General features: G+C 22.3%; 10 protein-coding genes across 10 annotated transcripts; 5 read left to right on the forward strand and 5 right to left on the reverse strand.

The window, feature by feature from the left end:
• Nucleotides 1–657: 657 nt before the first annotated feature.
• Nucleotides 658–1,711, forward strand: PVVCY_1406550 (AP-3 complex subunit sigma, putative; the record flags this gene model as incomplete). Its single annotated transcript, XM_008624379.1, has 6 exons — nt 658–726; nt 829–956; nt 1,057–1,132; nt 1,277–1,348; nt 1,460–1,493; nt 1,617–1,711. 6 exons carry the CDS (start codon nt 658–660, stop codon nt 1,709–1,711), a joined length of 474 nt encoding a protein of 157 aa, XP_008622601.1.
• Nucleotides 1,712–2,201: 490 nt separating this feature from the next.
• PVVCY_1406560 (translation initiation factor eIF-2B subunit beta, putative) lies at nt 2,202–3,650 on the reverse strand (the record flags this gene model as incomplete). The annotated part of the gene is made up of 1 exon (XM_008624378.1): nt 2,202–3,650. One exon carries the CDS (start codon nt 3,648–3,650, stop codon nt 2,202–2,204), a length of 1,449 nt encoding a protein of 482 aa, XP_008622600.1.
• Nucleotides 3,651–4,603: 953 nt separating this feature from the next.
• PVVCY_1406570 (conserved Plasmodium protein, unknown function) lies at nt 4,604–5,280 on the forward strand (the record flags this gene model as incomplete). Its single annotated transcript, XM_008624377.1, has 2 exons — nt 4,604–4,738; nt 4,885–5,280. 2 exons carry the CDS (start codon nt 4,604–4,606, stop codon nt 5,278–5,280), a joined length of 531 nt encoding a protein of 176 aa, XP_008622599.1.
• Nucleotides 5,281–6,471: 1,191 nt separating this feature from the next.
• On the forward strand, nt 6,472–11,226 carry PVVCY_1406580 (DNA repair protein rhp16, putative; the record flags this gene model as incomplete). Its single annotated transcript, XM_008624376.1, has 2 exons — nt 6,472–6,658; nt 6,803–11,226. The coding sequence occupies 2 exons, from the start codon at nt 6,472–6,474 to the stop codon at nt 11,224–11,226; spliced, it is 4,611 nt and encodes a 1,536-aa protein (XP_008622598.1).
• Nucleotides 11,227–12,076: 850 nt separating this feature from the next.
• PVVCY_1406590 (conserved Plasmodium protein, unknown function) lies at nt 12,077–13,420 on the reverse strand (the record flags this gene model as incomplete). The annotated part of the gene is made up of 1 exon (XM_008624375.1): nt 12,077–13,420. The coding sequence occupies one exon, from the start codon at nt 13,418–13,420 to the stop codon at nt 12,077–12,079; it is 1,344 nt and encodes a 447-aa protein (XP_008622597.1).
• Nucleotides 13,421–14,447: 1,027 nt separating this feature from the next.
• On the reverse strand, nt 14,448–15,939 carry PVVCY_1406600 (conserved Plasmodium protein, unknown function; the record flags this gene model as incomplete). Its single annotated transcript, XM_037634923.1, has 8 exons — nt 14,448–14,504; nt 14,615–14,681; nt 14,818–14,856; nt 14,959–15,038; nt 15,122–15,181; nt 15,273–15,354; nt 15,599–15,700; nt 15,875–15,939. The coding sequence occupies 8 exons, from the start codon at nt 15,937–15,939 to the stop codon at nt 14,448–14,450; spliced, it is 552 nt and encodes a 183-aa protein (XP_037490959.1).
• Nucleotides 15,940–17,819: 1,880 nt separating this feature from the next.
• PVVCY_1406610 (conserved Plasmodium protein, unknown function) lies at nt 17,820–18,475 on the forward strand (the record flags this gene model as incomplete). The annotated part of the gene is made up of 3 exons (XM_008624373.2): nt 17,820–18,033; nt 18,161–18,207; nt 18,332–18,475. 3 exons carry the CDS (start codon nt 17,820–17,822, stop codon nt 18,473–18,475), a joined length of 405 nt encoding a protein of 134 aa, XP_008622595.2.
• Nucleotides 18,476–19,452: 977 nt separating this feature from the next.
• Nucleotides 19,453–21,288, forward strand: PVVCY_1406620 (coronin, putative; the record flags this gene model as incomplete). Its single annotated transcript, XM_008624372.2, has 3 exons — nt 19,453–19,489; nt 19,590–19,681; nt 19,828–21,288. The coding sequence occupies 3 exons, from the start codon at nt 19,453–19,455 to the stop codon at nt 21,286–21,288; spliced, it is 1,590 nt and encodes a 529-aa protein (XP_008622594.2).
• A 740-nt stretch (nt 21,289–22,028) lies between these two features.
• PVVCY_1406630 (thymidylate kinase, putative) lies at nt 22,029–23,465 on the reverse strand (the record flags this gene model as incomplete). The annotated part of the gene is made up of 7 exons (XM_008624371.2): nt 22,029–22,109; nt 22,263–22,372; nt 22,554–22,662; nt 22,764–22,854; nt 22,980–23,088; nt 23,172–23,254; nt 23,392–23,465. The coding sequence occupies 7 exons, from the start codon at nt 23,463–23,465 to the stop codon at nt 22,029–22,031; spliced, it is 657 nt and encodes a 218-aa protein (XP_008622593.1).
• Nucleotides 23,466–24,316: 851 nt separating this feature from the next.
• On the reverse strand, nt 24,317–25,642 carry PVVCY_1406640 (conserved Plasmodium protein, unknown function; the record flags this gene model as incomplete). Its single annotated transcript, XM_008624370.2, has 1 exon — nt 24,317–25,642. One exon carries the CDS (start codon nt 25,640–25,642, stop codon nt 24,317–24,319), a length of 1,326 nt encoding a protein of 441 aa, XP_008622592.2.
• Between the last annotated feature and the right edge of the window lie 914 nt (nt 25,643–26,556).

Genomic DNA, 26,556 nt, shown 5'->3' on the forward strand with positions numbered 1-26,556 from the left:
GTAACTATATATTGGGAGTTACAACAATAGCTGTCATGACATTATTTTTATATAATATCATATAAGCTATAAATTAGGGTTGAAATAAATATTATGAACGGTTCATAATTTTATAAGAATACTATAAATTTTGATGAAAATTAAAATTGAAAAAAAAAATACTTTTAGAATTATGTAATAATATTGGGATAGGGTGAGAATAATGTAAACCCTGAAATATTTATTTATTTGAAGTTTTGAAAAATATAGATAAAAAATAGTATTGTTAATAAAATATAAAATACACTTTAAAAAAAGAAAATAATAAAATTCAAAGAAAGGATGAGATGTTTTTCTATATACATATGGGTATTTATTTATTTTGCATTTCTTGTTATGGGGTAGAAAATATATAAGCTAGTATTCATTGATATAAAATTTTGTATATCCTATTTTTATAAAAAAACGGGTAAATTCCATATATAATAAAAATAGCTGTTGTTTAGGTAGAAAGCTGATTTAGGGAATAAATTTATTTTTATTTCATTTTTATTTATATGAAGAAATATATAATAAAATAAAAACAAGTTGTATATAATATTTATAGGGGATATGCTATTATAGGAATATTTTGGATATTCATTTGTTTTTTAAATTGATAGAAAATTGTTTTGAAACATGATAAAGGGTGTATTAATAATTAACACGAATGGGAAGCCTCGGTTTTTGCGTTTTTATGATGGAAGTGTAAGAAATAAATTTGAAAAGAAAAAATAAAAGTAAAATATATTTTGAAGAAACATATATACCATATAACAACTTACTTAACATGTTCACTATTATTTTTAGAGTCATGAAAGGCAACAATTAATAACAAAAAAAATTCACGAGATAATTATAAAAAGACCACCAAATGAATGTTGTTGTTTTATTGATAATGAGGAATTGTTTGGTTCGGATATGAAAATTGTATATAGGTAATGGGAAGAAATACCAAATAATATATGAAGCATATTTAATATATACTTTTTCAAGCAATTTTCAGAAATGTGAATATTATATACAATACTTTTTTAGGCACTTTGCTACGTTATTCTTTATTTTTATAATTGATTCCATGGAGAGTGAGTTAGGGATTTTAGACTTAATTCAGGTTGGGAAAATGTGGAAAAATTAAAAGAAAAAAAAATAGAAGAAATAGACTAAGCATGCGAAGGAGGGTGTATACTTCTTAGCTTTTTATATGCATATTAATAATTTAGGGATTAAATAATAACTAAATTTTTTTTATATGCAGGTCTTTGTGCAGGTTTTGGATGTGAATTTTGAAAATGTTTGTGAATTAGATTTAGTATATAATTATGAACAGGTTGAAATAAAATAAACAAATAGACAATATAAATATGTTTTCGTTTTAGTATCTTTATTTTTTATATTGAGTTTTATTTATATATATTTATTTGTTTTTTTTCTTTACTAGATAAATTATATATTGGATGAAATTGTAATGGGAGGTAAGAGAAACTCAGTTAATAATTGTTATATTTTTATTCTTAATTATGTACATAAGCATATGTAGAGAAATTTTTATTTACTTTATTTATATGTTTGCCTGTTTTTTTTTTCACTCCTTAAAGGAATAGTACTGGAAACAAACATTGATGCTATATTACATTCGATCAATGGGTCTAAAAAATTAATTGATAATGAATCATCATTTTTTGGTGATTAAATTATGTTTTATGTATTTTCCATTTTTTTGGTGATTTGCATTTTATTTTATTTTTTGTGAAAGGAATGCATATATAATATCCCTTACTTTTTTTTAATGTCGTTTTAAATATATTATAATTATAAACAAATATATAAACAAAGATAATATAATTTGAGTAATAAATCAAAAAATGTATAACAATAATAAATATAATGATAGAAATAATAGAACAAGGGCACAATGATAAGTGTGTGCGATGAATGGCTCGAAATGTACAGTAAAAAAAACCTGACTGTGCATAAATTTCACAAAAAAAAGTAGAGAATATTATGAATGTTAATAAAATTGGATAATAAATTTTTTTTAAATCATGCAATATATTATATCAAATAAAAATAAAAATAAAAATAGCTATATGAAGGGAATATAAAAATTATATAGCTAGCTTGTTAATAATATTTTATACCATTTTTTACATAAATGAAAAACATGTCCATTTAAAAAAAATTTAATCAAAACTTAAATCTATATCATCTGGATGATACTTTTTTTTTGCAATATTATATAATTGAAAAGAGTCTATAGGTCCAATTTCTGTTATATATAGATTAATAAATTTTTGAGGAATATAATCATATTTTGATATTCGAATATAAAAATTTTCGGTATTATTATAAATCATTGGTGGGCCTGGTTGTAATTCATTGTGTCTTAAAGGGTCATATAATGGATCATAAAGTAATTTAAATAATGGTAATACAATAATTACCGGTTTTGAATAAAAAAATGCTGAACAAGCAATATTATATCCACCAATTTTAGTAATAGCGCCACCAGAAGATGAAACAGCTACTGAGCCTATAACAACTTTTGTTACTTTTGGTATAACTGCATAAATAGCTGAGTCAGGTATATATGTTGTATCTACACCATCTTCACTTAATAATTTTGCCATTTTAAATCCATTTCTATTTATATCACCCCCAACTACAATAATAGATATTCCTTCTTTTTTTTTGTTAATATTTTTTAGGAATTTTTCAACCCCAAATGAATATCCCATGGTTAAAATGACATCATTTTCCATGAACAGGTCATAAGAAGTTCTTTGTTCAGTTTCCCCCCATGATAAATCAATTTCAGCAATTAGTTCTGTTATTCCTTCAATTATTGAATGTTTTAATGTATTTGTTGCAGGTATTTTATATGTATTTTTTTTTGATGAATTTTCAAAATAACATGAAAGGGATTTATCAAAATTTAAAAGTTCTCGCTCATATAAAAAACGATTATTAACTGTTTTATTTGTTAATTCATCAATAATCATATTATTATTTTTATTCATAATATCTATATAATTATTATTATATAAATAAAGTTGTTTAAAATGTTCAGTTCTTATTATAGTTAATACTCTTCTTATAATATTTGGTATTATAAATACCATTTTATTATTTTTAATAATTTCTTTTCCTAAATATTTTATTATTTCAATTAATTCATATACACTTTCCCAATGATATATTTCAACAACTTTTTTTAAAACGTCTGCAATTTTTTTTCCTATAATATTACTACCTTTAATATATCCATTTTTAAATCCTTCATTTAATATATCAGCAATACCTTTTAGCCAATATGCAGAGATTATTTCTTTTTGTCGTTTTTTTTTCAAATTTTCACTTTTTTTTTTTTTTTTTTCAAATTTTATAATTTCATTTTCTTTAAAATTTTGGTTACATATATTCTGACTGTGCAGGTGATTATCTTTTTGTTCACACATGTTTGTGTGCGTTTTTTGATTTTGCTCAATGTATTCCTCTTTAAAATTTTTAAAGCTTTTATTATAGTTGTCATTTGATGAGTTATTTATCAGATTGGGATTGTTGTTGTTAGGGGCATGAACTATTTTTTCATTTTTATCGAGTATGTTATTATGGACATGTGTTTCTTTCATTTTGATAATATGCACGATTTTTTATTTCAGTGTCTTGGCTTTTCATTTCATTAATACTACTATTTGTGTTTGGCTATTTTTTTACCATTATACATTTATTTAAAATATTGTCCTTAATGTTTTGTATTGTTTATAATATAGGCACATACTGTAAATAAAACATTCCCTAATTTATTTAAAGAACTTTTATTTGTTTTTCTCTATATATTGCAATAGCAGCTTAAAAAGGGTAAAATATTCTATAATGGATTAGGGTTTATAAAATATTATTTTTAAACGGTTGAAATGGGGAGAGATTAGATTTCTACACATAAAAAAAAAAAAAAGAAATACTTTCAAAAAGGTAATATATTTATATATACTTTCCATAAAAAGAATGAATTAAAAAATGTATATATATTTATACATGTTTAAAAATTATTTAAAAAATTAAAAATGTGATAAAAAAATAGTATAGTAGTAAGAAAAAAAATAAATGAAAGCAAAAAACGCCAGTGCTGAATTGTAAATGATATATAAGTCATAGGGACTACTCTGTATTTAAAAATGCGCATTATTTTTTATATAAAAAAGGGGAATGTATATTATTTTTATTAATATGAGTTTTTGATTTTTTTTTTGTAAAAATTTTACAAAAGTATATATATATATATTATCCTATGTAATAGGAAAATGGTATAAACATATTATTATGGTTATATGATATATATATGGATTACTACATAGCATTTTTTAGCTTGATACTTTTAAATTGATAATGAAGTATTAGGGTTGGCTACCTTGTTTATGTATGTTACTAATTTTGTTTTATACATAATTTTTTACATATTATCAGTAGTAAATTTTATGTAATAATAAGTAAAAAAGGAAATAAAAAATAGGTAAATAATAATTTAAAAAATGTATGGATTATGTATAATATAGCTCGAAAGAAATAATTATGATATAAAAAGATGGAAGAAAATAATGATGATAAATTTTCTAATTTCATTTTATTGGAATCTTTAAAAGAAGCTCTCAACCAAATGATAGATGAGTTTTATGTTGAAAAAGATGTTGGAATAAAAATTTATAAGGAAGCTTGTATGGTATGTTTAATATGGATATACAATTTAAATAGGACATAGGCACACCTGTTTTATTTTTTATTTATTTATGTGTATATTTGTTTGTTGCTAAATAGTTTGACAAATTCTTTATTATTTTTTTACACTTTACAATTTTAATTATACAGAATATGAAAAAAGAGATTGATGAAAATTCCAACCAGTTAGCCGATGTTAATATTACAGGTCAATTAAAAAGTTATTATTGTAGAAACGATGTTTGGACATTTTATTTTAAAAACTCATTATTTAAGATTAGTAAAAATAAAAAGGCAAAAAATACAGGAAAAGATTATAAAAATTATTTACCATTAAATTTAAAAACATACAAAACATTTTATAATAAAAAAGATATTTTTTTAGAGTCTTGTATAGACAATAATAATATAAAATTTCTTACAAATTTTGGAAAATGTTATTCAAAATTAGCTAATAAAGAATATAATGAAAATGAAAATGATGATATATTTTTTTATTATGATGGCTTAATAAAAATATTGTGTATTGAAAATTCGCCAGCTTAATATTTTCTACAAACTAATATATTCTATAATTTTTTGTAAAATATATGGATTTTCTAATAATGCCTTTCAATTTTAAGGTAAGTAATATGCTGCATTTTGCTATACAGAATTAAGTTTAATTATTTTACAATAAATAAGATATAAAAGTCTTTTTTTCAATTTTTTATAAATTAAAATTTATGGAAATAGATTTTTTTTTTCGTTTAAGTATATAAAAAGGAGAGTTTTCCTTTTCTTTTTTTAAAAAAACATCAAAGAAAGTATAAATAAACTTACACACAAAAATATATTAAAAAATATGCACACACTTAATAATATAATAAAATTAAAATAGACATAGGAACTAAATTGTATTAACTGTTCATGTTATTATTACACAGTATTATGTGTAAAGATTGGTAAATAACCATAATAGTTATAACTTTAAAATTTGTTACTATTTGAATGGTTAATGCGTGAAAATAAATAAATATGTTATTATTTTGAACAATTTTTATGAAATAAAAATGTAGTTAATGTATTATAGTCCTTATGATGTGAAAAAAGGAAAAAAAAAAAATGAAAAAAAATATTGTATGCCCTCACTAAGTTGCTAAATGTGCAATTTCATTGTATATGTAGAATTTCGATATTTTCTCAAAATATAAAATGGTATAATATTTGAATTAAAAAAATATTTAAATTTTTTCAAATGGTTAGAACTCTCTAGGTGTAATTGTATGTTTAAGGAATGTGCATATTTTATATATGGTCATGGCAGCTTAATTATTATTAATGAAAATATTTGATAATTTTGATTAAAAAAATATAGAAAGATGTTAAAATTTTGTTTTAAATATTAATATACATTGTATATATGTAATAAATAAATTGTTTATTTATATATGAAGTTTAAAAAATATGGTATAAGAAAGACTTTGAAACTTTTTTCATTTATGTAATGACCTCTCATGTAGTCATTAATTTTTTTTTGGTTTGAAAAAATTATAAGAATTGAAAATTTACTTATAATTTTTATCACTGATATTTTAACTTTTACTGCTTATTTTGATTTCTATCTTTTATTCATTATATAATTTTTTTAATATCGTTTTTTCTCTTTAATAAGATGGAATATATATAAATGATTTTACAATTTGTTCGTTTCATTTTAAATAACTAGCCAAAATAAAAATATTATTAACAGTTAATATGGATAATAGTTTGGATAAATTATTTTCTAAGCAAGAAAGGCTTTATAAGGAAATAATTGAAGCAAGCTGTTTTTATGTAAAGAAACTTAATGAATGGATAGGTGATAAGCATGTCAAAAAATTAAAATTAAAGAAAGACGATATTGATTTAACTCCTAAATTACTAATAAATAGGGCACAATCAAGTAAGCAAAATAAAATAATATACATACAGATTTCATATAATTCAAGTTTTTGAAAAAAGAGCACAATAGAAGGTGTATAAAAATGTGGAATAATTGTGTGCAATTTTTCCGGTAAAAAAAAAAATAATTTTTTTTTTTTTTCAGAGGCTAGCCGATGTAGAGTGTGTGGACTGGGTATTGAAAAAAAAAGTTTAAGAATAGGATATCCATCCAAAGACCCTAGAGGGAATTATGGATACATTAGTTGTTGGGTTCATTTAGATTGTAGTAAAAAAATACTATATGCTGTTTTATATGTTGAAGAAAATAAGGAATGTTTAAAAAAATATTTAATAGATAGCGAAGAAATTACATGTACAAGTGATCATAATAGTTATGAACAGTTCATACATAAAAATATAAAATGGGAATTATTTTTTGGGCATTATGATGAGCTAGACGATGAAGAAAAAGAAAAACTAAAAGAGATAACTAAACCATATGATGCAAAAGATTATGAACATGGAAAAAATAGTTTTGAGATATTTGTAAAGAAAGAAAAAGATACAGTATTTTCAAATAATTTGATGAAAACTGAAAAAAAACAAATAATTAATTATGAATTAAATGTACCAAAGGAACTTAAATTTGAATTATTAAAATACCAAAAAGAAGGTGTATCATGGATGATAAATCAGGAAAATTCAAAACATAAAGGAGGTATACTAGCGGATGAAATGGGTATGGGAAAAACAATACAAGCGATAACATTAATCTTGTGTCAAAAAATAAATAGAATGAAATGTAGCGAAGTAAATATAAAGGAAATAGAAGAAAAAATAAAGGAGGAAAAAACCGAAGTTTGTGTAAAACTGGAACAAACTAATATGACTACCTATACTAGTAATATGGATGATAATTCCAACTTGATAAAAAATGAAGTCAAAGTAAAAGACGAAGACTCAGAGAAAAGCATTATTTTGATTGAAAGTGATGATAATAAATGTTTTGGAATGAAAAGAAAATCAAAATATTTTATTAAATCTGAAAAAGAAAAAAAGAGTAAAAAGGGGAATAGTAAGAATAATAAGACAGGAAAGAGTTTTAAAAATAATGGTTCGGAAAAAGTATTACATGGTCAGACATTAATAATAGCACCTATTGCAGCTGTAATGCAATGGAAATCAGAAATAGAGAAATTTGTTGAAAAAGATTTTTTAAAAGTTTATATATATCATGGTAGTAATAAAAAAATATCTTCAAAAGAATTATTGGAATATGATGTTGTTATAACATCATATGCTATGGTAGAAATTAATTTTCGAAAAATTATAAATAAACATAAAATAGCATGTGAATATTGTGGTAGATTATATTTACCATCAACTTTAATTATACATCAAAAATATTTTTGTGGACCTAATGCTGTTAGAACTGAAAAATTAAAAAAAAGAAAAAAAAAAAATAAAGATACAGCACTTGTTGCTATGAAAAAATTTGACGATCATTTTGTACCTACCCCAAAAAATGTTTTTTTAGAAATTCTAAATGAAAATAAAGAAAATGTAAAAGATGATAAAGAGATAAAGGTGAAATCACGAAAAGGGAAAGAAAAATTAGAAAAAAAAAACACAAAAAAAAATGTACCATTTGAAGAGGATGAAGTTATAGTATTAAGTTCTAGAGAATCGGAAAGTGATAGTTCTGAATCAAAGAAATCGATTTTTTCTCCTTTGCTTCGTAAAACATCAAGTAGAGTAATCGATTTATGTAATGTAGGTTTTGAGAAAGAAGCAATTGAAAAAAGTATTGAAGATATATATAAAAAAAAAAAAAAAAATGTACAATGGAATATAGTTATAAAATATGTATTAGCAAATCATTTATATAGTATAGATATGAATGATAAATGTAAAGATGTTTTAGTAGAAATATATTTAAGTAATAATAATTTAGAGGATCATGAACTTAAAAGTTTAAATATGGGAGAATTGAAAGTATTATTAATAACTATGGGTAAGCATGTATTTGGAACTAAAATCGAATTAATAAATCGTGTGTTAGTATCTGCTAAATATATAAGACAAGAAATAGAAGAAGAAATGAAAAAGCTTGAAGATAATAATAAAAAAAAGGGGGGAAAAAATAGCAAAACTACGACTAAAAAAGGTGCTAAAAGAAGTTCTATTGAGTTAAATAGCCATAGTGACGCAAATTATGAGCATACTAGTAGTAAAATTAAAAGGGAAGATAGTGACGATACATTGACAAAGGATACTGGGAGAAGTAATCGTAAAAGACGTAGCACAGTTGGTAGTTGTACAGTTGCAAAAAGAGAAAACAGTAATGAAATGAATAAAAAAGTTAAAAAAGAACAACAAAATAGTAACAAAAAAAGGAAAAGATGTAATAGTGAAAGTAGTAATGATGAGGACTTTTCTCCTAGATCATCTCCGAGATTGGCAACTAAATCATCTAGCGGTGTATCCTCTAAAAGGTCACCAAGATTGGCATCAAAGTCGTCTGGTGGCTTATCCTCTAAAGGGTCACCAAGATTGGCAACCAAATCATCTAGAGGTGCATCCTCTAAAAGGACATCTAAATTGGCAATAAAATCGTCTGATGATTCTTCAGTGAATTATTTGGGTAGTCAAAGTGGGGAATCTAGTGAAAGTTTTTATGACGACAGTGAAAATAGTAGTGATACTGTTATGTCATATGATTCGATAATTATTGAAAAAAATAAAATAAAAAATAAGAATAAAAAGATGAAAAGAAAAGGATCTGATATATTTGATGAAAGTTTATTACATTTAATAGAATGGAATAGAATAATATTAGATGAAGCCCATAGAATAAAAAATAGGATAGCATCAACAAGTCAATCAATTTTTAATTTAAAATGTTCAGGTTATAGATGGTGTTTAACTGGAACACCATTACAAAATAGGATTGGTGAATTATACAGTTTAATACGTTTTTTAGAATTTTATCCATATGCTTATTATTTTTGTTCTAAAAAAGATTGTAAATGTTCTTTAATAAATTTTGAAATGAAAGATAATAAATATTGTACTATTTGTGATCATACAAGAATGTGTCATTTTAATTATTTTAATAAGAGGATATTAAAACCTATACAATCATTTGGATATAATGGGGAAGGAGTAAATAGTATGTTTTATCTTAAAAATGAAATATTAGATGAGATATTACTTAGAAGAACAAAAGGTGAAAGAGAAAAAGATATAAAATTAAAACCATTAATAGTTAGTATTCGTAAAGATAAATTATCTAATGAAGAGAAAGATTTTTATGAATCATTATATAAAAAAACAACAACCCAATTTGATAAATATGTTAAATCAAATACAGTTTTACATAATTATGCACATATTTTTGATTTATTAAGTAGATTAAGACAAGCTGCTGATCATCCATATTTAATTCTTTTTGGTAATACATTTTTAAGTGATCCATCTGGTAAATTTATAAAAAAAAATTCTGCAATAATTCCAGCTATTTCAAATGATTTTGTATGTGGAATATGTTTGGAAAATGTGCCACGAAAAAATAATGTTAATACAAAATGTAATCATCATTTTCATAAAGATTGTTTAAAACAATATATAGAAAGTTTTGAATTAGAAAATAAAGGTACTGAAGGTGATGAAAATTTTGGTATAAAAAAATATAATACATATAATATTGTAAGTAATTGTTCAGATACTGAAAAATGTGATAATACAAATATGATTGTATTTGGAAATGAAGATAATAATGAAGGGAAAAATAATTCTGAATTAAATAGAAATTATAAATCTCTTTCTGTTGTTAAATTTAAAGATCGAGAAAATTCTCAATTTGTTAGTATAACAAACAACATTGAAAATATAAAAGATCATCCATTAGGTTGTCCAGTATGTTATGTTCCATTAACTGTTGATTTTAATGCATTTGCAAATGAAGAAGATAAAATAGATGACGAAGAAATTATTGTATGTAAGGAAGAAGTTACTCATATTAATAAAAGTTTTATAAATAGAATTAATACTGATGAATATCAAACTAGTACAAAGATTGAAGCTATATTTGAGGAAGTTCGAAATGTTATAAATAATACTGATGATAAATGTTTAATATTTTCACAATATTGTTCTATGTTAGATTTAATAGAATATCATTTAAAAAAAAATAATATTATATGTTCAAAATTATTAGGATATATGTCAATGGTTTCAAGAAATAATATTTTATATAATTTTAATAATGATAAGCAATTAAGAGTATTACTTATAAGTTTAAAAGCAGGAGGAGAGGGATTAAATTTACAGGTCGCCAATAGAATTTTTATTGTTGATCCTTGGTGGAACCCCGCTGCAGAATTACAAGCTATTCAACGAGCTCATCGTATAGGACAAACAAAAACTGTTTATGCTATTCGGTTTATTATTGAAAATACTGTTGAAGAAAAGATTATCCAATTGCAAAATAAAAAGCAGTTAGTATTTGATTGTACTATTGGAAATTCAGGAAGTGCCATGCAAAAATTAACAAAGGAAGATTTGGCCTTTTTATTCCATGCATGAATGTTTAAAGTTTTATATTATTTTTGGTGACGCCTTATATGGGTACTATCGTTTATTATACACACCTTAGTATATAATTAAGTCTTTAACAGGTAGCCCAATTTTCGTTCAATAAAAATAAAGACGGATTATGGATATTTGTGAAATGTGTAATTCAATTTGAATTGGTTGGATGGAAAACAGTTTATAAGAATGTAGAGATGGGTTTTGAGCGACATTTATTGTCAAATATTTTTTATTTACTCGTTTTTTTTAAAAAATTTATAAAATTAATATTGTCAAAATTTTTTTAATTTTTTATGTATAAATGGAATTACATATTTGTGTATATCCATATTTGTGTTATGAATATACCAAAATTTTGTATATTAGTCTTGGCTGGTTGATTTTTTAAAATGTAAAACATAATTGAACTATTATTAATTACTGATTTTTTAAAACAAAAATAATTATTATTTATTTTAGCAAAAAGTTGACTAATGACAAAAAAATTATTAAAAATGACGCAATATATTGCACACAAAAATGAATAAATAGGTGAAAAAAAAAACTTAAAAATTACACAGACTATGATTTTTGCATTAACTGTTCAGGCAGTTTTGCTAAAAATGGAACAAATTAGTGTAGAAAAAAAAAATAAATGGTAGCTAGCTAAATTGGCAAATCCACATCAATTGGATAGCTAAAAATTTATCATTTAAAATTCAATTTGTATTATTTATTTGAGAAAGGTCATTATTGATAAGAATAGATTGGGGATCCGTTAAACAATTAACAGGATATCAAATTATAGGAGCATTACTTATAATTATTAAATGAAAAATAGTGTGGTAATTTTTTTTATATATTTTTATTTTTTTTTGAAACGGTTTACAACGATATTATAATCCATATCATTTGACAATAAAATGTCATATTTCTTTTCAAGATTGTTTAATTTTGAGGTATTGCTGTATGATTTTTTGTTTGGTTTTTCTTTTGATGTAGAATATTTATTTTTGATATTTTTTCCAAGGGTTTCAGAAGAGTGGTTAGGAAATTTGTATGTATCTAAAAAGCTCGATGCTCCATCATCGGTTTGGTTTACTTCATTAATATAATTGTTTTGGGTTGAAATACTAAGATGATCATTGGAATATATAAGAAAAGACTTTGTGGTATCACATAATAAATTATGATTTTCTGTATTATCCTTTTTATTTTTTACAGAATGTAATTTTTTTAAATATAGGAATACATAAAATTTATGTTTTTTAAAAAAAATAGATTTTTCTTTTGTGTGTTTATTTAATTTTATTTTGGCTTTATTTTTCATTTCAATTTTTTGCATTTTTTTTAGTTCATTTTTATAGAGTGTTTTTGATGTTGATAAATATTTAAGAAGGTTTTCATTTTGCATTTTTTTTTTAAGTAGTTCATTTCTTAATGAGAAATATTCTTTATCCACAGTTTTGGTATAATTTTTTATTTCATATATTTGTTTTAGTAATTTAAAATATGTATATCTTAAATAATCATATTCTCTAAGAAGTTTTATGTTTTGTCTTTCTTTTAATTCAATTTTATATTTTAAAGATTTGTTGTTATTTGCATATAGTTTAATTTCTTGTTTTTTTCTATTTAAAATTGTTTCAAGTGTTGATAGTTGTTTTTTATTTTTAAATAGTTCTTCATCTCTTTTGGCAATAAGATTATGTAATGCTTTTTTTTCTTTTGTTAAATCATTTAAAAGTTTTTCTTTTTCACTTAAGTTATTTCGAAGAAGGAGAATAAGTTCCTCATTTTTTCGTCGCTCTCTGACAGCGTCCAGTAAATCTTCTGTATTAATTAGATTTTCATAGTTATCTAAATATTTATTATTTGATGAGATATCTGTATATTTTTTAGAAAAATTCAATAAGTTACTAGTAAGAGAATAAGTAGAATCTTTATTTGTATTTTCATTTATGGATATTTTATGATATCCTATGTCACTATTTGTTATATTATTTTTTTCATGGGATAGTAGATTTATGCTTTGACTATTTCGTATATAAATATTGTTTGAAGTAAATGATGCAATAATTGCTAACAATTTGTTTTTTTCTTCAACTAATGAATTATATGAAAATAATATGTTTTGATATATTTCATTTTGATTTATATTCCTTTGTTTAATCCGATATAATATTTGTGTTTTCCATGTTTCTTCCATTTTAATTTTTATCAACTTTGATTATATATAGTCTAACAAAAAGATTTATATAAGCATTTCGAAAAGTTGTGAAAAATACAAAAAAAAAAAGGACACAAACTGTGATTTAATTTTTTTTCTAATAGTTCAATGCTCATCATATGAGCAAACTATTACTTTATATATAACACATATTTATGAATATTTATATAAAAAGTATAAAAAAATATTTATATATAATTATTTTAATGCTTTATTAAATTATGAATATTTTTTTAAATTCTTCTATGAATTATTTTTTTGTTTTATTTTCTATATATATAATATCAATGCAATATTATATGGGAAATATAAATATTTATTAGCATGTTAGGTATGTATATATTGCATGAAAAAGGTCGTAAAGCCACAAATCTCGCAAAACAAATTACATTTTTTGTTGCTATTTTTTTAGTGAAAAATTTAAATTAAACTGTTTAAAAATGATTAAATTAAATGAATGTATTTTTTAAACATTTTTTATCATAAAAATTGCTTATTTAAAATAGTTGCTAACTAATTTAATGCATACATTTTATGCTACCCATAAAAAGTAATATTTTTTTAACAGATAAAATGGACGCAGAAATATTTATTTGAAATTATTATCTTTATATGTTCTTATATATATTTACTATGTATGGTTTATGGTAGCCATAATGTAACTTTGGGCATGTTTTTAAATGAGGTGAAGTATTTATTTGTTGTTGAAAATTGGTAGTATACAATAATTTAAGCTGGCATGTTTTGTTTATTTAGTAGGTATTATAAATGGTAAAAAAAAGAAAAAATATATAAATAAAGCTACACAAATATGAGCAATTATACTAACAAATGATGTATAGTATAAAAGAATGAAATTATATGACCCCAGTTTTGATACATGTTTTTTTAAAATGTCTACATTTTATATATAGAAATAAATTAGCATAATATATATATGTTATACCGTTTTATGTTCCTTATATGTATCAATCTTTATATATAATATATTTTTTATTAGTTTATGTTAAAACTCATGTATAGAAAAATGTGATTGGGAATCTTTCAAATTATTAATTATGTCCTAAAAATGAGGGAAAAGAAATAAAAAAAAAATGATAAGTTAATAAACTTATTTAAATGAGAAAGGCTTATTAAAATTTGTATGATTATAGTATCATATATATTTATTACTTGAACTGGGTCATTTTTTTTAGCCGATTCATCTGTTTTGATAGGATTTGTTTTTCTTTTGTAAAACCTAAGGATGGTATGAATGGATGTGTGTGTATATGTAGTTATTTGATAGTTCATACTATTTCAATCGGAACTATAATTAGTATGCATATTAAAGTTTTATATGGAAAAATTATTTTATAAAAAAATCTGTCATTTACATGTAATCCAAAAGCCATGTATGTTTTGCTTCTTCACAGCTAAATAGAAAAATAAATTAAAACAATTGGTTGAATATTTTCGGTGAAGTAAAATTTAAAAATAGAAAATTTTACTGAATTTTATTTTTGTTCAATTGATACTCATTGGGATCTCCAAAGCTTTTGTCTTTGATTAAAAAATTAAGTTTTTTTTCTTTTGTTAAACGTTTCCAGCAAGGTTCCTTAATGATAAAACAAGTGCAAATGCTAAATTTATTCAAAATTTTTTTTATTTTTATAGATATTATATATCCACATAGCTAACTTGGGTCTTCTTCAAAATGTTTAATTTTAATCCTCTCTCGAGATTAACATAGGAAGATTTCTGCAAAACAGTTTGAATAAAGCAGTGTATGTATATATTTATATATGTAGGCATGTAATTGACTGGCTTTTTATGCGAAGTTGAGTAAAACCTCGGGTATTATTGGCCTCAATAGATCTAAGCTTAATTCTACGTCTTCTCCGTGTTTGTTTGTGGCAGATATGTGAATGTTACTATAAGATGTTATGGAAATAAAAGAATATAATAATGTTAACACTTTAGGTTGTTATAATTCATCGAAATCAAAGGCAAAAGTGATTTGAAAGATGACAAAAGGAATGGATTTTAAAACGGTTAATAAGAAATATGTTGAAGGTAAATTAAAAAGTGCAACACATGTACATATGTTTCATCGGTATAAACTAATGAAGTAACACCGTTTTAATGATCAATTAATTATTCATTTTTAAATATAACTTTTCTGTAAATTTAACATCGTGGTTTGAAATTGCCTCAATTAAAACCATCAAAGTGATTTTATGGGAATGTTGTCCCCATCGAATAGTTGGAATATTTGCTCTGGGAAATATCAAAGACAAAAAAAAATGGTAGTAAATTATCTATATTTTAATTCATATAATTGGTTTGTGAATAAGATATATATGTGGCACCCTTATATATGAAAACCTTGAACTTTTTTTTAATTAAAATTTATCATATTTTAAAATAATAATAATAGAATAAACTGTTTACTGTTGTGTTGGGGATCCAAATATGAAAATATGTAATAGCATGATCAGACATAGGATGTTTGCCATTTTATAATGATATTATTAGTATATGAGAATGTGTTTAGACAAGAATGAAAATGCATATATAATGCTGTATATATAAAAATATATTCGAGCTACTAAAATGGCATATACATTAGTTATGCAATTTTTTTGATAAAAATTGTTTTACAAAAAAAAGGGGAAATGGCATATTCTATATTTCACCATTATTAAGTAATCAAAATATAATAAAACATATAAATATTTTAACAACTGTTAGGTTATTAAATATTCTATGTATGTATGTATGATTGTACAGATATATGGATTAATATATATATTTTTAAAAAGTGTGTGCAAATGTTATATTTATATGAATGTACATATACTTTAAGTTTTTTTTTCGCTAGCTATAATATAAATAAAAAAAAAAAAAGAAAAAAGCTAGTAAAAAGCTATATAGTAATAAAAAAAAATTATAATGATAATAAAATGGGAATAATATTGTAGATATGAAAAAAATAAATAATAGTAAAAAATATTGATTAAATGGTAACTTATCAAATTTAGTAATACAATATTTGTGTAAGACTATTATTCACTTTTTTAAGAAGACTGAGAAAAAGGTAACATATGTCTATATTGAAAGTATAGAGAGATATAAATAATAAAATCAAAAAGAAAGAAAAATGATAAGTCTTTATTATATTTTATAGGTTAAAAATTGTGTATTTTTATATTTTCGTTTTTATCATATTCTTATTTATACATTTAGAAGAACATATGATTGATGAAGTTTATCATTAGTTGTTTTATTTATAATTCTTTAATATAGAAGGTGCTATTATATATGCCCTTTATTTTTATGTTTATAATAAAACTCGCCTTTAGTGGTATTTATAAAAAAAGTATGTATATATATATGATATATTATTTTTCTCCTATTTTATTATTCTATTTTCTTATTATTTAAAATTAAAGGAGTTGATAGTTTTGATTGATTGATAAATATATAGTTGGATATTTTATAAGGAAATGGCGTCTTTTAATTATTATTGATTGAGAAAAATATTCGAATAATTTTCAGATGGTTAAATGGTGGTTTTATATATATTTATGCATTAATCATTTTTTATGATATAATTATGGATTTAAATAATTTATGTTTCTTTTTGTCATTATTTTTTAATTTTATTTTGTCTAAATATTGTGGAGTGTTATTATACAAATATATAATGAACAATTTTTTTAATTTTTTTATGAAACCTTTTTAATTATTTAAAAATATTCATATAAATAAAACTTATTATATATGAATTATGTTTTATAAATTTATATGTTTATAAGTTATATTCTTTATAAATAAACATATGGGTTGTAACTTTAACCGAGTTTATTTAAAAATGAAAAATATATATTAAAATTTGAAACGTGTCATATGGGTAAATTTTAATCGTAGGCATATATTTATCCATATAATATATTTAGGAATTTTGTTTATTTTTTAAATTTTGTAAGCGGGGATATAGCACATCGTTTATATATTTTTTCAAATATAATTAAAAAAAAAATATTAATAAAAAAACCTCACATTATTTCTATATTATTAATATATATTATCACTTCCAATATTTATGTTTTACAGATTTGGCTAGGTATCAATTTTATATATATTTATTTTTGAATTAAAAAAATATAACTATTACCATATAAATAGATAATTAATAAATAATAATTTCTTTTTATCAATTTAAGATTTTAACAATTTTATACTTAAGTAAGATACATAAAAAATTAGATGTTATCATTCTTCGATATATGCATTCTTTATTTAAATTGCTTTTGTGCTGAATTTATATTAGAGGGTTGATTGTACCATTATATTTTATACTTAAACTTTGAATGAATTAGTATTAAAATAATAAATGGAAAAAGAAAAGAGTAATTTTAATTTGAATGGAATTTTGAATTTTCCAAAAAAACCAAAGCGTACAGATTCTGGTAGTAGTGTTTCAGTCACAAGAGAAGATACAAACTTAGTTTCTGATCACAACCGAAATAATTTAAGAAATCAAAACGATAACCAAGCGAGTCATTATACATTTTATAACTACTCCAAAAAAATCCTTACTATATTAAGTAACTTTATAGAATATATTTTTTAAAGAATAATTATTGATTTATGGGGGATGTCTTATATCCTTTTATATTATGTTAAAATATGTATAAATATATATTCCAAAATATATTTATATTTTTTTTTTAGATTACCTTTTTTGTATACTTGGAATAATTTGTGCTTGGGGAGCAATAGTAGGATTTAGAAAAAAAAATTATCCTTAAGATTAAAAAATGCATATAGACATTTTTGTATTTAATGTATTTCACATATGAAGCATTATTTATATGAATATATAATTTTTTTTTTTTATAAAAGGATACGATAATTAAGATAATCGCAAAGGAAAACCTTTATGTTTCTTTGGCTTGTTACAGTTTCATAATTATAGTGAGTCTTATAATAATATTGTTATATATCAAACTTATTGATAAAGATTACACACCATATGATTTTTTTTAATTTTATTATTTGTAATTTTTAATATGTTTTTTATAAATTTTATTGGTGTATTTTTTAAGTGTTAATTTTTTATAAAATATGTTTATATAGTACATATTTGTGTGTATGATCCCCTAATTTTTTGCATATATAGAGATCCTATGTATAGAGAAAATAAAATATACATACAAACTATTGTTTCAACTATTTTTTAGTTTAATTAAAAAAAATGAAAAAATAAATTTTTCTTCTTTTTATGGTTGTAATTAATATAGTTGTTTTGTTTTGGTAGTAAGGAAAAAAAAATGAGGGGAATGAAAATATTATAAAGGCAATTTATAAGTAGAAATGTTTATAAGATTAGTAAATTAATATTTTTATTTTTTTGACTTGCATGAGTATAAATATTAAATTAATGAGTCCTATAATAAATATATTAATATGTATATTTTATTTGAAATATTTAATGTGTGTAAAATAATGTTTTATTTTCATTTTTCAAAGTGGGTAGCTAAAAAAAAAACTAGAATTTTATTTACCCTTTCCAAAGCACATATAAAAAAATATTATTTGATTATGGTTTAAATATGAAAAATGGCTAGATTCATTTTAAGGAATAATTTGAATAGGAAATTTATTAATTTGTGCAAATAGACATATATGAGTGAAGGAGTTCGAAAAATAAAAATTAAATTATGTCTATTTGGATTTGAATAGAATTGTTCTATATATAATAAAGATAATGTAAACTAAGAGCATATTTAGAAATTTTTGAAGGATTGTTTTAGTACTAAGAATTTTGTTAAGGATATTATTTTTATAGATAATCTTTAACAAATGATTAAAAACATATGTAATACCAAAAGTTGTCTATTTATATTTGTTTTTTAAAAATAATTTCTTTATGGTTAGTTAAGGATAGTGAGGGAGTGTATATATATGTGCATGTACTTGTTTATATTTTTTTTCGACAAACTTTAAATATTTTATGAACCAAAATGGCGAGCGACATTCCTTGTATCAAAAATTTGTATTGTAAGCCAATAAAAACAGAGTGAAAAACAGAGTGAAAATTGAAAGAGATATTATATAAAATTGTGTGTATATACATATGGATATTATATTTCCTTTTTAGCGGACCCATGGAACAGTACCTTCGATGATTTGCAAATCTGTACGAGGATCACCGAATCGTGTGGGATAGCATGTAGTTCTGAATATATAGCAGTAAAAAAAAAATAAAAAAGTTAAAAAAAATAAAAGATATTTTACTCGTTTTCGATGAAAGGCGCAAATGTGTCGCAATTTATCGAAAATATGGTTCTTAAAATTTTATAAGTTATAAAAAAGAATATATATATTTTTTTTTAAAGACACCCTGGCAAGTTCAAGGGGGAGGGGTAATAGGAGTCATAAAATTAGAAAATATGTACAGAAATCCACCTGTATATAAATTAAAAGGACATACATCTACCATATTAGATATTCAGTTTAATCCATGTTATAGTGAAGTTATTGCATCTAGTTCTGAAGACATGTCTATAAGAATTTGGGAAGTATGTAATAAAGAAGATAAACCAGAAGAAATAAAAAATCCATTATGTATATTAAACGGGCATAAAAAAAAAGTAACAATAATTGATTGGAATCCATTAAATTATTATATTTTAAGTTCCTCTAGTTTTGATTCAACTGTAAATATATGGGATATTGAAAATGAGAAAAAGGCTTTTAATATAAGTATGCCTCAAAAATTAACATCACTAAAATGGAATTATACGGGTACATTATTAAGTGCAACATGTTTAAATAAAAAGCTTCATATAATAGATCCACGACAAGAAAAAATATGTACAAGTTTTATTGCTCATACAGGTGGTAAATGTGCAAAAAATATATGGATAGATGGATATAGTGGGAATGAGAATTATATATTAAGTACTGGTTTTTGTAAAAATTATATGAGAGAAATAAAATTATGGGATCTTAAAAATATATCCGATCCTATTAGTACAATATCTATAGATAATGCATCTGCACCTTTATTACCACACTATGATGAAAGTATAGGGATTATATATGTAATTGGTAAAGGTGATGGTAATTGTCGATACTATCAACATTCTGAAGGAGTTTTAAGAAAAATAAATGAATATAAATCATGTTTACCATTTAAATCATTTGGATTTTTACCAAAACAAGTATGTAATATATATAAATGTGAAATAGGTAGAATATATAAAAATGAAAATAATAAAAGTATTAAACCTATATCCTTTTATGTACCAAGAAAGAATCCAAATATATTTCAAGAAGATTTATATCCCCCTATAATTATGCATGATCCTAATTATAGTTCTAAAAGCTGGATAAATGGGGATAATTTAGAAATTAACAGAATAAATATTAAAGACTTAACAGATGCTGATATAAAAATTAGTAAAAAATTTAAAAGCGTACCAAAATCTAGGGATAGTATACTTATTGGAGATCCATGTTTAGATAAAAGAAGTTTTATTATTAGACAGTTTACTAAAAGGTTCACATTTTTTAAAAAAAATAATAACATTGAATTTAATAATAATTTAAATATTAGTCCTGAATCATCTATTAATATTAATGATTCCGAACAAACTGAAGAAAATAAAAAAACAAAATTTTCTATTGAGGATATAGATAGTGATAAAAATAAAAATAGTCCAATTTCTAGTAGAGTGAAAGAAGAATATGTTCAAACTGAAACAATTGAGTTTAATAAAATTGAAGAAAATACCAATTCAAATAAATTTTTAGACACTATAACATGCAAAAAATTGTTTGTAAAGTCTAACTAGCTATTAATACCGATGTTTACATTAATATATAGGAAGGAGAAAAAAAATTTAATATAACAAGGTGCAAATAGTATGATCAATTATGAAAAAACGAATAGGACTGAATAAATAGAATTGGCAAATATAAAAATAAACAATGAGAATGTTAAACCGTTTAATATCAAAATTCTGCTTTAATTATTTTTAAATAGACATGACATATTTTATATTATCCTTTTTATAAAATTTGGAAAACGAAGAACTATTTTTTTAGGCACCCTTAAATTGTTAGAAAGATGCATGATAGAACTTAAAAGTCTGATAATTGTATGCACAATTTAAAGGTTTGATTATATATATATTTTTTTTCATTTTTGTGCATTTTCAAGATATAATAAATTTATGCAACCTCGACTTAAATGAGCATTTCTTGGCTTAACCACTTTTTGTTTTATACAATGTTGTCACAATTTTTAAATATTCAGCATTGTGACTATATTTTTTTTTATATTTTATAATAATGAATATGCGTTTTCGATTTGAAACAAATAATAATTATACTTTTGTATAAGATAATAATAAATTTATATGTCTTTTTACAGTTTTATACAAAAAATGCACACACACAAAAAAAATTAATAAGTTATAATATAATAAGTAACTTAGATTAACATTTAAAAACTGTGAGAAAACTGCTCACTGAAATTATGAAAAATATGTACAATTATTTTATGAAAAAAATAATTAGCATGATTTAATATTTAAGACCATAAGTACTCAAATTGTGTATTTTTGGAGGGGCATTTTTTTGAAATTTCTTCAACTATGGTGTTATGTATTTCCTAAAAAAGTGACAAGCCGATAGAATTAATATGTTACTATTTTTTATGACTTATTAATATAAATAATTTGTTCATAAATATTTTATAAAATTCAAAAAAGTTTATTAATATTTATGATGTTATATATATAATTATAATTTGTGGATGCCTTACTTGTATACTTTTTGTTGCGTCTATGTTTATCCAATAATCCTCATTTGAAAAATGTTTATATGCTTCATAAATTCGTTTTTGAACTTCAAATTTTTCATAAATTTCTTTACCTAAAATGTGGATAAAATGGTAGTAGTTAAAATTATTGTAAATAGTATGGGAGAAAAATATATAACTACGTATTTGAGAGTAAGCCATCAGGACTCGGAATGTACAAATTAGCAAGTATAGGTAAGTATTTCTCCTTCTCTCTCTTTCTATGTATATATATGAGCATGTGTATGTGCATACCGTATTCCGATCTGTTTTGTGCGTGATTAGGAGGGAGGTTTAAATAGCAAACAGCATCAGGTTTGATGAGGCCTTTATCTGGATTCATACACCACTCTTTTGACAATTTCTTCAAAAATAATAAAAATTGTTAAAATGTAGAAAAATAGACTAAATAAGTTATTTATTTTGTATTATATATACACTATGTATGAATATGTGTAATCATACCAATGCTCCTGATGAATAAGCTACTCCAGAATATGCATATCTATCGCAAACAACCCATATACCATTCATAAGTAAATTTTTTATTTCATCCCTAAAATGTTTATAATAAAAAGAAATATGAATGGGATGTGAATATATGGCTAAGTTATTTGATTTTATATAGTGATATATATAGTCCTATGTATTAATAAGTATAAAGTAAAAAAAAATTATAACATCATTTCCCATCGGTTTGCAGAAAATAATAAATGAATTGTTTCATTTGAAAATGCGTTTTCCATTTTTAAATAATTAGCAATTATTTTTCCAATAGTGGTTTCCCTATCTTAAATAAAAAAAAAATATAATTTTTTTTTTTTATTTGTGTGTATTTTTAGCTAGTTTTTTTTTTTTTTTAATGTTGTATACTTGGAAAGCATAAATGCTTCACTTGAATGTTGTTATTTTTGAGATAGTCTACAAATAGTTTTGATTGTGTTGATTTTCCCGATCTAATAAAATTGAAACAAAAAATGTATTATTAAATTTGAGATAGCTAAATGGATAATATATGATAGTAGTCAGTCTTTTTGAAAGTGTATATATGTTGGTGTAGTGTTAAAAAAAATGAGTACTTCAATTTGTATACCTATCAACTCCTTCAAATACAATAAAATTTCCCTTCTTAGAATGGGTATTAATATTTTCATTTAAATTGTCCATTTTTATTTATTTTTTTTAATAATATAAAAAATTAATAATCATATTTAAGAGAATTTTGAATTGTTACACACATATATATATATATGTAATAATACAAAGGGTATGGCTAGTAAATATATTATTAAATGAGGCTGATAGAGGGATATAGAAAATTGTAGTTATATTAAAAGGGTATAGATTTATATATATGGTTTATATTATTTTATAGGATATAGCTAGTTTATATTTGATTTGAATTTTTAAAAATTATTATATATACATTTATATTATTAATAAAACACGGTATTTATGATGGCTCTCCATTTATAAAAAATAAATACGCTACAGTGATATTGTGAAATGATTGATAATTAAAAAAATTAAAGAAATGATAATAATGCAAAAAAATGTATATAAATTTAATTGATACTTTATGAGTTTATAATAAATAAAAAAAGTTAAGTTAAAAGTAAAAGAATGAAAAGGTGTATTAAATACGTACTTGGAGAAAAAATATTAAAAAAAAATAAGATATGCACATTTTTTTACCCCATAAATATTTCTTAAAAATATATATTTATATGTTATAGGGAAAGGCATAAAAAGTTTTTTCATTTTTCTATCCATATTTTTAATTATATTTTTATTTTTGTAATAATAATTTAATTATAATAAAAAGTTTGAGTACTTAAAAATGAAAAGGGTGAAAAAAAAACATCACTTGTCATTATGAATACAAAAAAAAAATAGCCTCTTTTGATTGGAAAAGAGAAAGATATAGTATGGATATATGTGTGTATAGATTAATATTATTATTTTATTGAATTATTTATCCATATTTGTGTTATAATTTTTGAGGTTTTAAGATTGTTTTATACCTTAATGTCTATGATATCGTGTGATAGTGGATGGTTTGTTTGAAAATTAGATTTGTAGATCCAAGAAAATAAATTATAAGACGTATTTAAAACAAAATATAGAATAAAATATGGGATGATATAATATTTAATAAATATAAGTGGCCAATGTGGTTTTATATCATCATTATAAGAACTATAAGGGTTTTCAAATATTAATACTTGTGATGTATTATTATTTTTTGAATTTGTATATTTTTTAGATATATTTAAATATGCTATATTAAATTCTTGAGTTAAATTTTCAAGTATATTAGCATTACATATAATAACAATAGTTTTTTTTTCTTGATTTTCAAAAAAATTTGTTTCATTATTTAATATAGAGCACCAAATATTATATGCTCCATATTTAACTTTCTCTTCTACTAGTACATGATAAGTAGATTTTGAAATAGTCATTAATCTTTCATTTAAAATATTTAGTATATCCAATTTTTTTAAGCAATCTGCATCTTCAAATATGTTACTATGCCATTTGTTTTGCTGATCAGCTGTGTGTGAGTTTGAACAGGTGGATTTCCCGTTTTGGAACTCTGAATTAGGATCAGTATTGCAACTGTTAATATTATTTTCTTTTTCCCCTGAATTTCGATGATTTTCCTCTTTTATTTCATTAATACAATTGTTTTTATTTTCACGATTTTTCAAAGCATAATCTTTGTAGAGATTTATAAAGGCATCAAAAGAATAGTGTCGTAAAGCTATAGACTCAATGCAATAATTAAAGAATTGTTTATAAGACTTTGTATCATATAAAAGTTTATAATCTAATCTATTTTTTATAGTATTAATATTTCTATCAAATAAAAAAAAATTAAATTTTTTATTTTTTATACATTTTTCAAGTATAGGCAAATATTCATCTTGCATAAATCCATTATGTATACGTGGTAAATATGTGAATTTTGAATAATTATTATTTTTATAATTATTTATTTGATCTTTATTTGAAAGTTTAAAAAATAATCTATTTAGTCGTGTTTCACATAACTCTAAAAAAATATAATGAGGGTTTATTTTGTTAAGTAATTCCGAGCAGTCCATACCACTCGAACTTTTCCCTTCTACTTGTCCATGTAATATACCATAAAAAAAAAAATTATAATTATTTATATTTTTTACTTTAATATATTTTGAGAATAAATCATTATTATTTATATTGTTTGTCAAAATTTTGTTATATTTATTATTATAATTTATTTTATCTGCAACTGTAGTGAAGAATTTTGTTTGAACTAACCGTAAGGGATGTTCATATCCCTTTCTGCATTTAAGCATTATTTTTATATAATTTTAATCAAAGAATTTACATATGTATTAATATGTAATTCCTTTATGTACCTATTTTTGAAAAACGATAATATTATATATATGACATTCTTTAATAATTTAATCGTTTTGTTAATTTTCCAATTTGGATGCAGTCTAATAAAATAGACAATTTTGTTTGTAAATTAGAGGATATGTAAAAAGGTATAGTTGCATTTTGTTTTGTTTTTTTTAAAAAAAATATATTATAAAATAATTATGTGTGATAACTGTATATAGAAAATAATAAAAAAGTAATATCACACAATGTATATATTTTTACATATAGCAAAGTTCATTTTTTGTAGCATTACAAAGTTAAGGACAGTTTTGCATGTATATTATAAATGTTTTAAAAAATGTAATAAAAATAAAATATGTTTATAAGTCAAATGAGAATAAAATTGTACATAAAAAAATATATATATGAGTGTAGGTATATACATAGCGGCTGTTCGATACAACCGGCAGTTATTTTTTATTTTATGGAAATCATAAACTATATAAACAAAATTAAGTATATTTTTATAAAATATGGGTTATTAAGTTTTGAAAATCTAGAACAAAATAAATATTTTTTTTCAATTATACATCAATTGTTTACAAGGTAAATATTATCACATTATTTATTTTTTTATTATTTTTTCTTATATACCGTCCCCCGAATTGCCCTTTGAAAAATATGGTATGGCATAACAATTTTGAAGTATATGCATATATATATTTTTATTACATTTTTATAAAATACAAAAAAAAAAAATTGAAGAATAAGTAAGGTGAAAAATAAATATGATAAATATATATATATTATGGATAGGCTCTTATAATTAAATATTACAAATGCATAATAATTTTAAAGATCTATGTTGTTAAATTTTTATTCA

The sequence above is a fragment of the Plasmodium vinckei genome (assembly GCF_900681995.1).
Source record: "Plasmodium vinckei vinckei genome assembly, chromosome: PVVCY_14".
NCBI lineage: Eukaryota > Apicomplexa > Aconoidasida > Haemosporida > Plasmodiidae > Plasmodium > Plasmodium vinckei.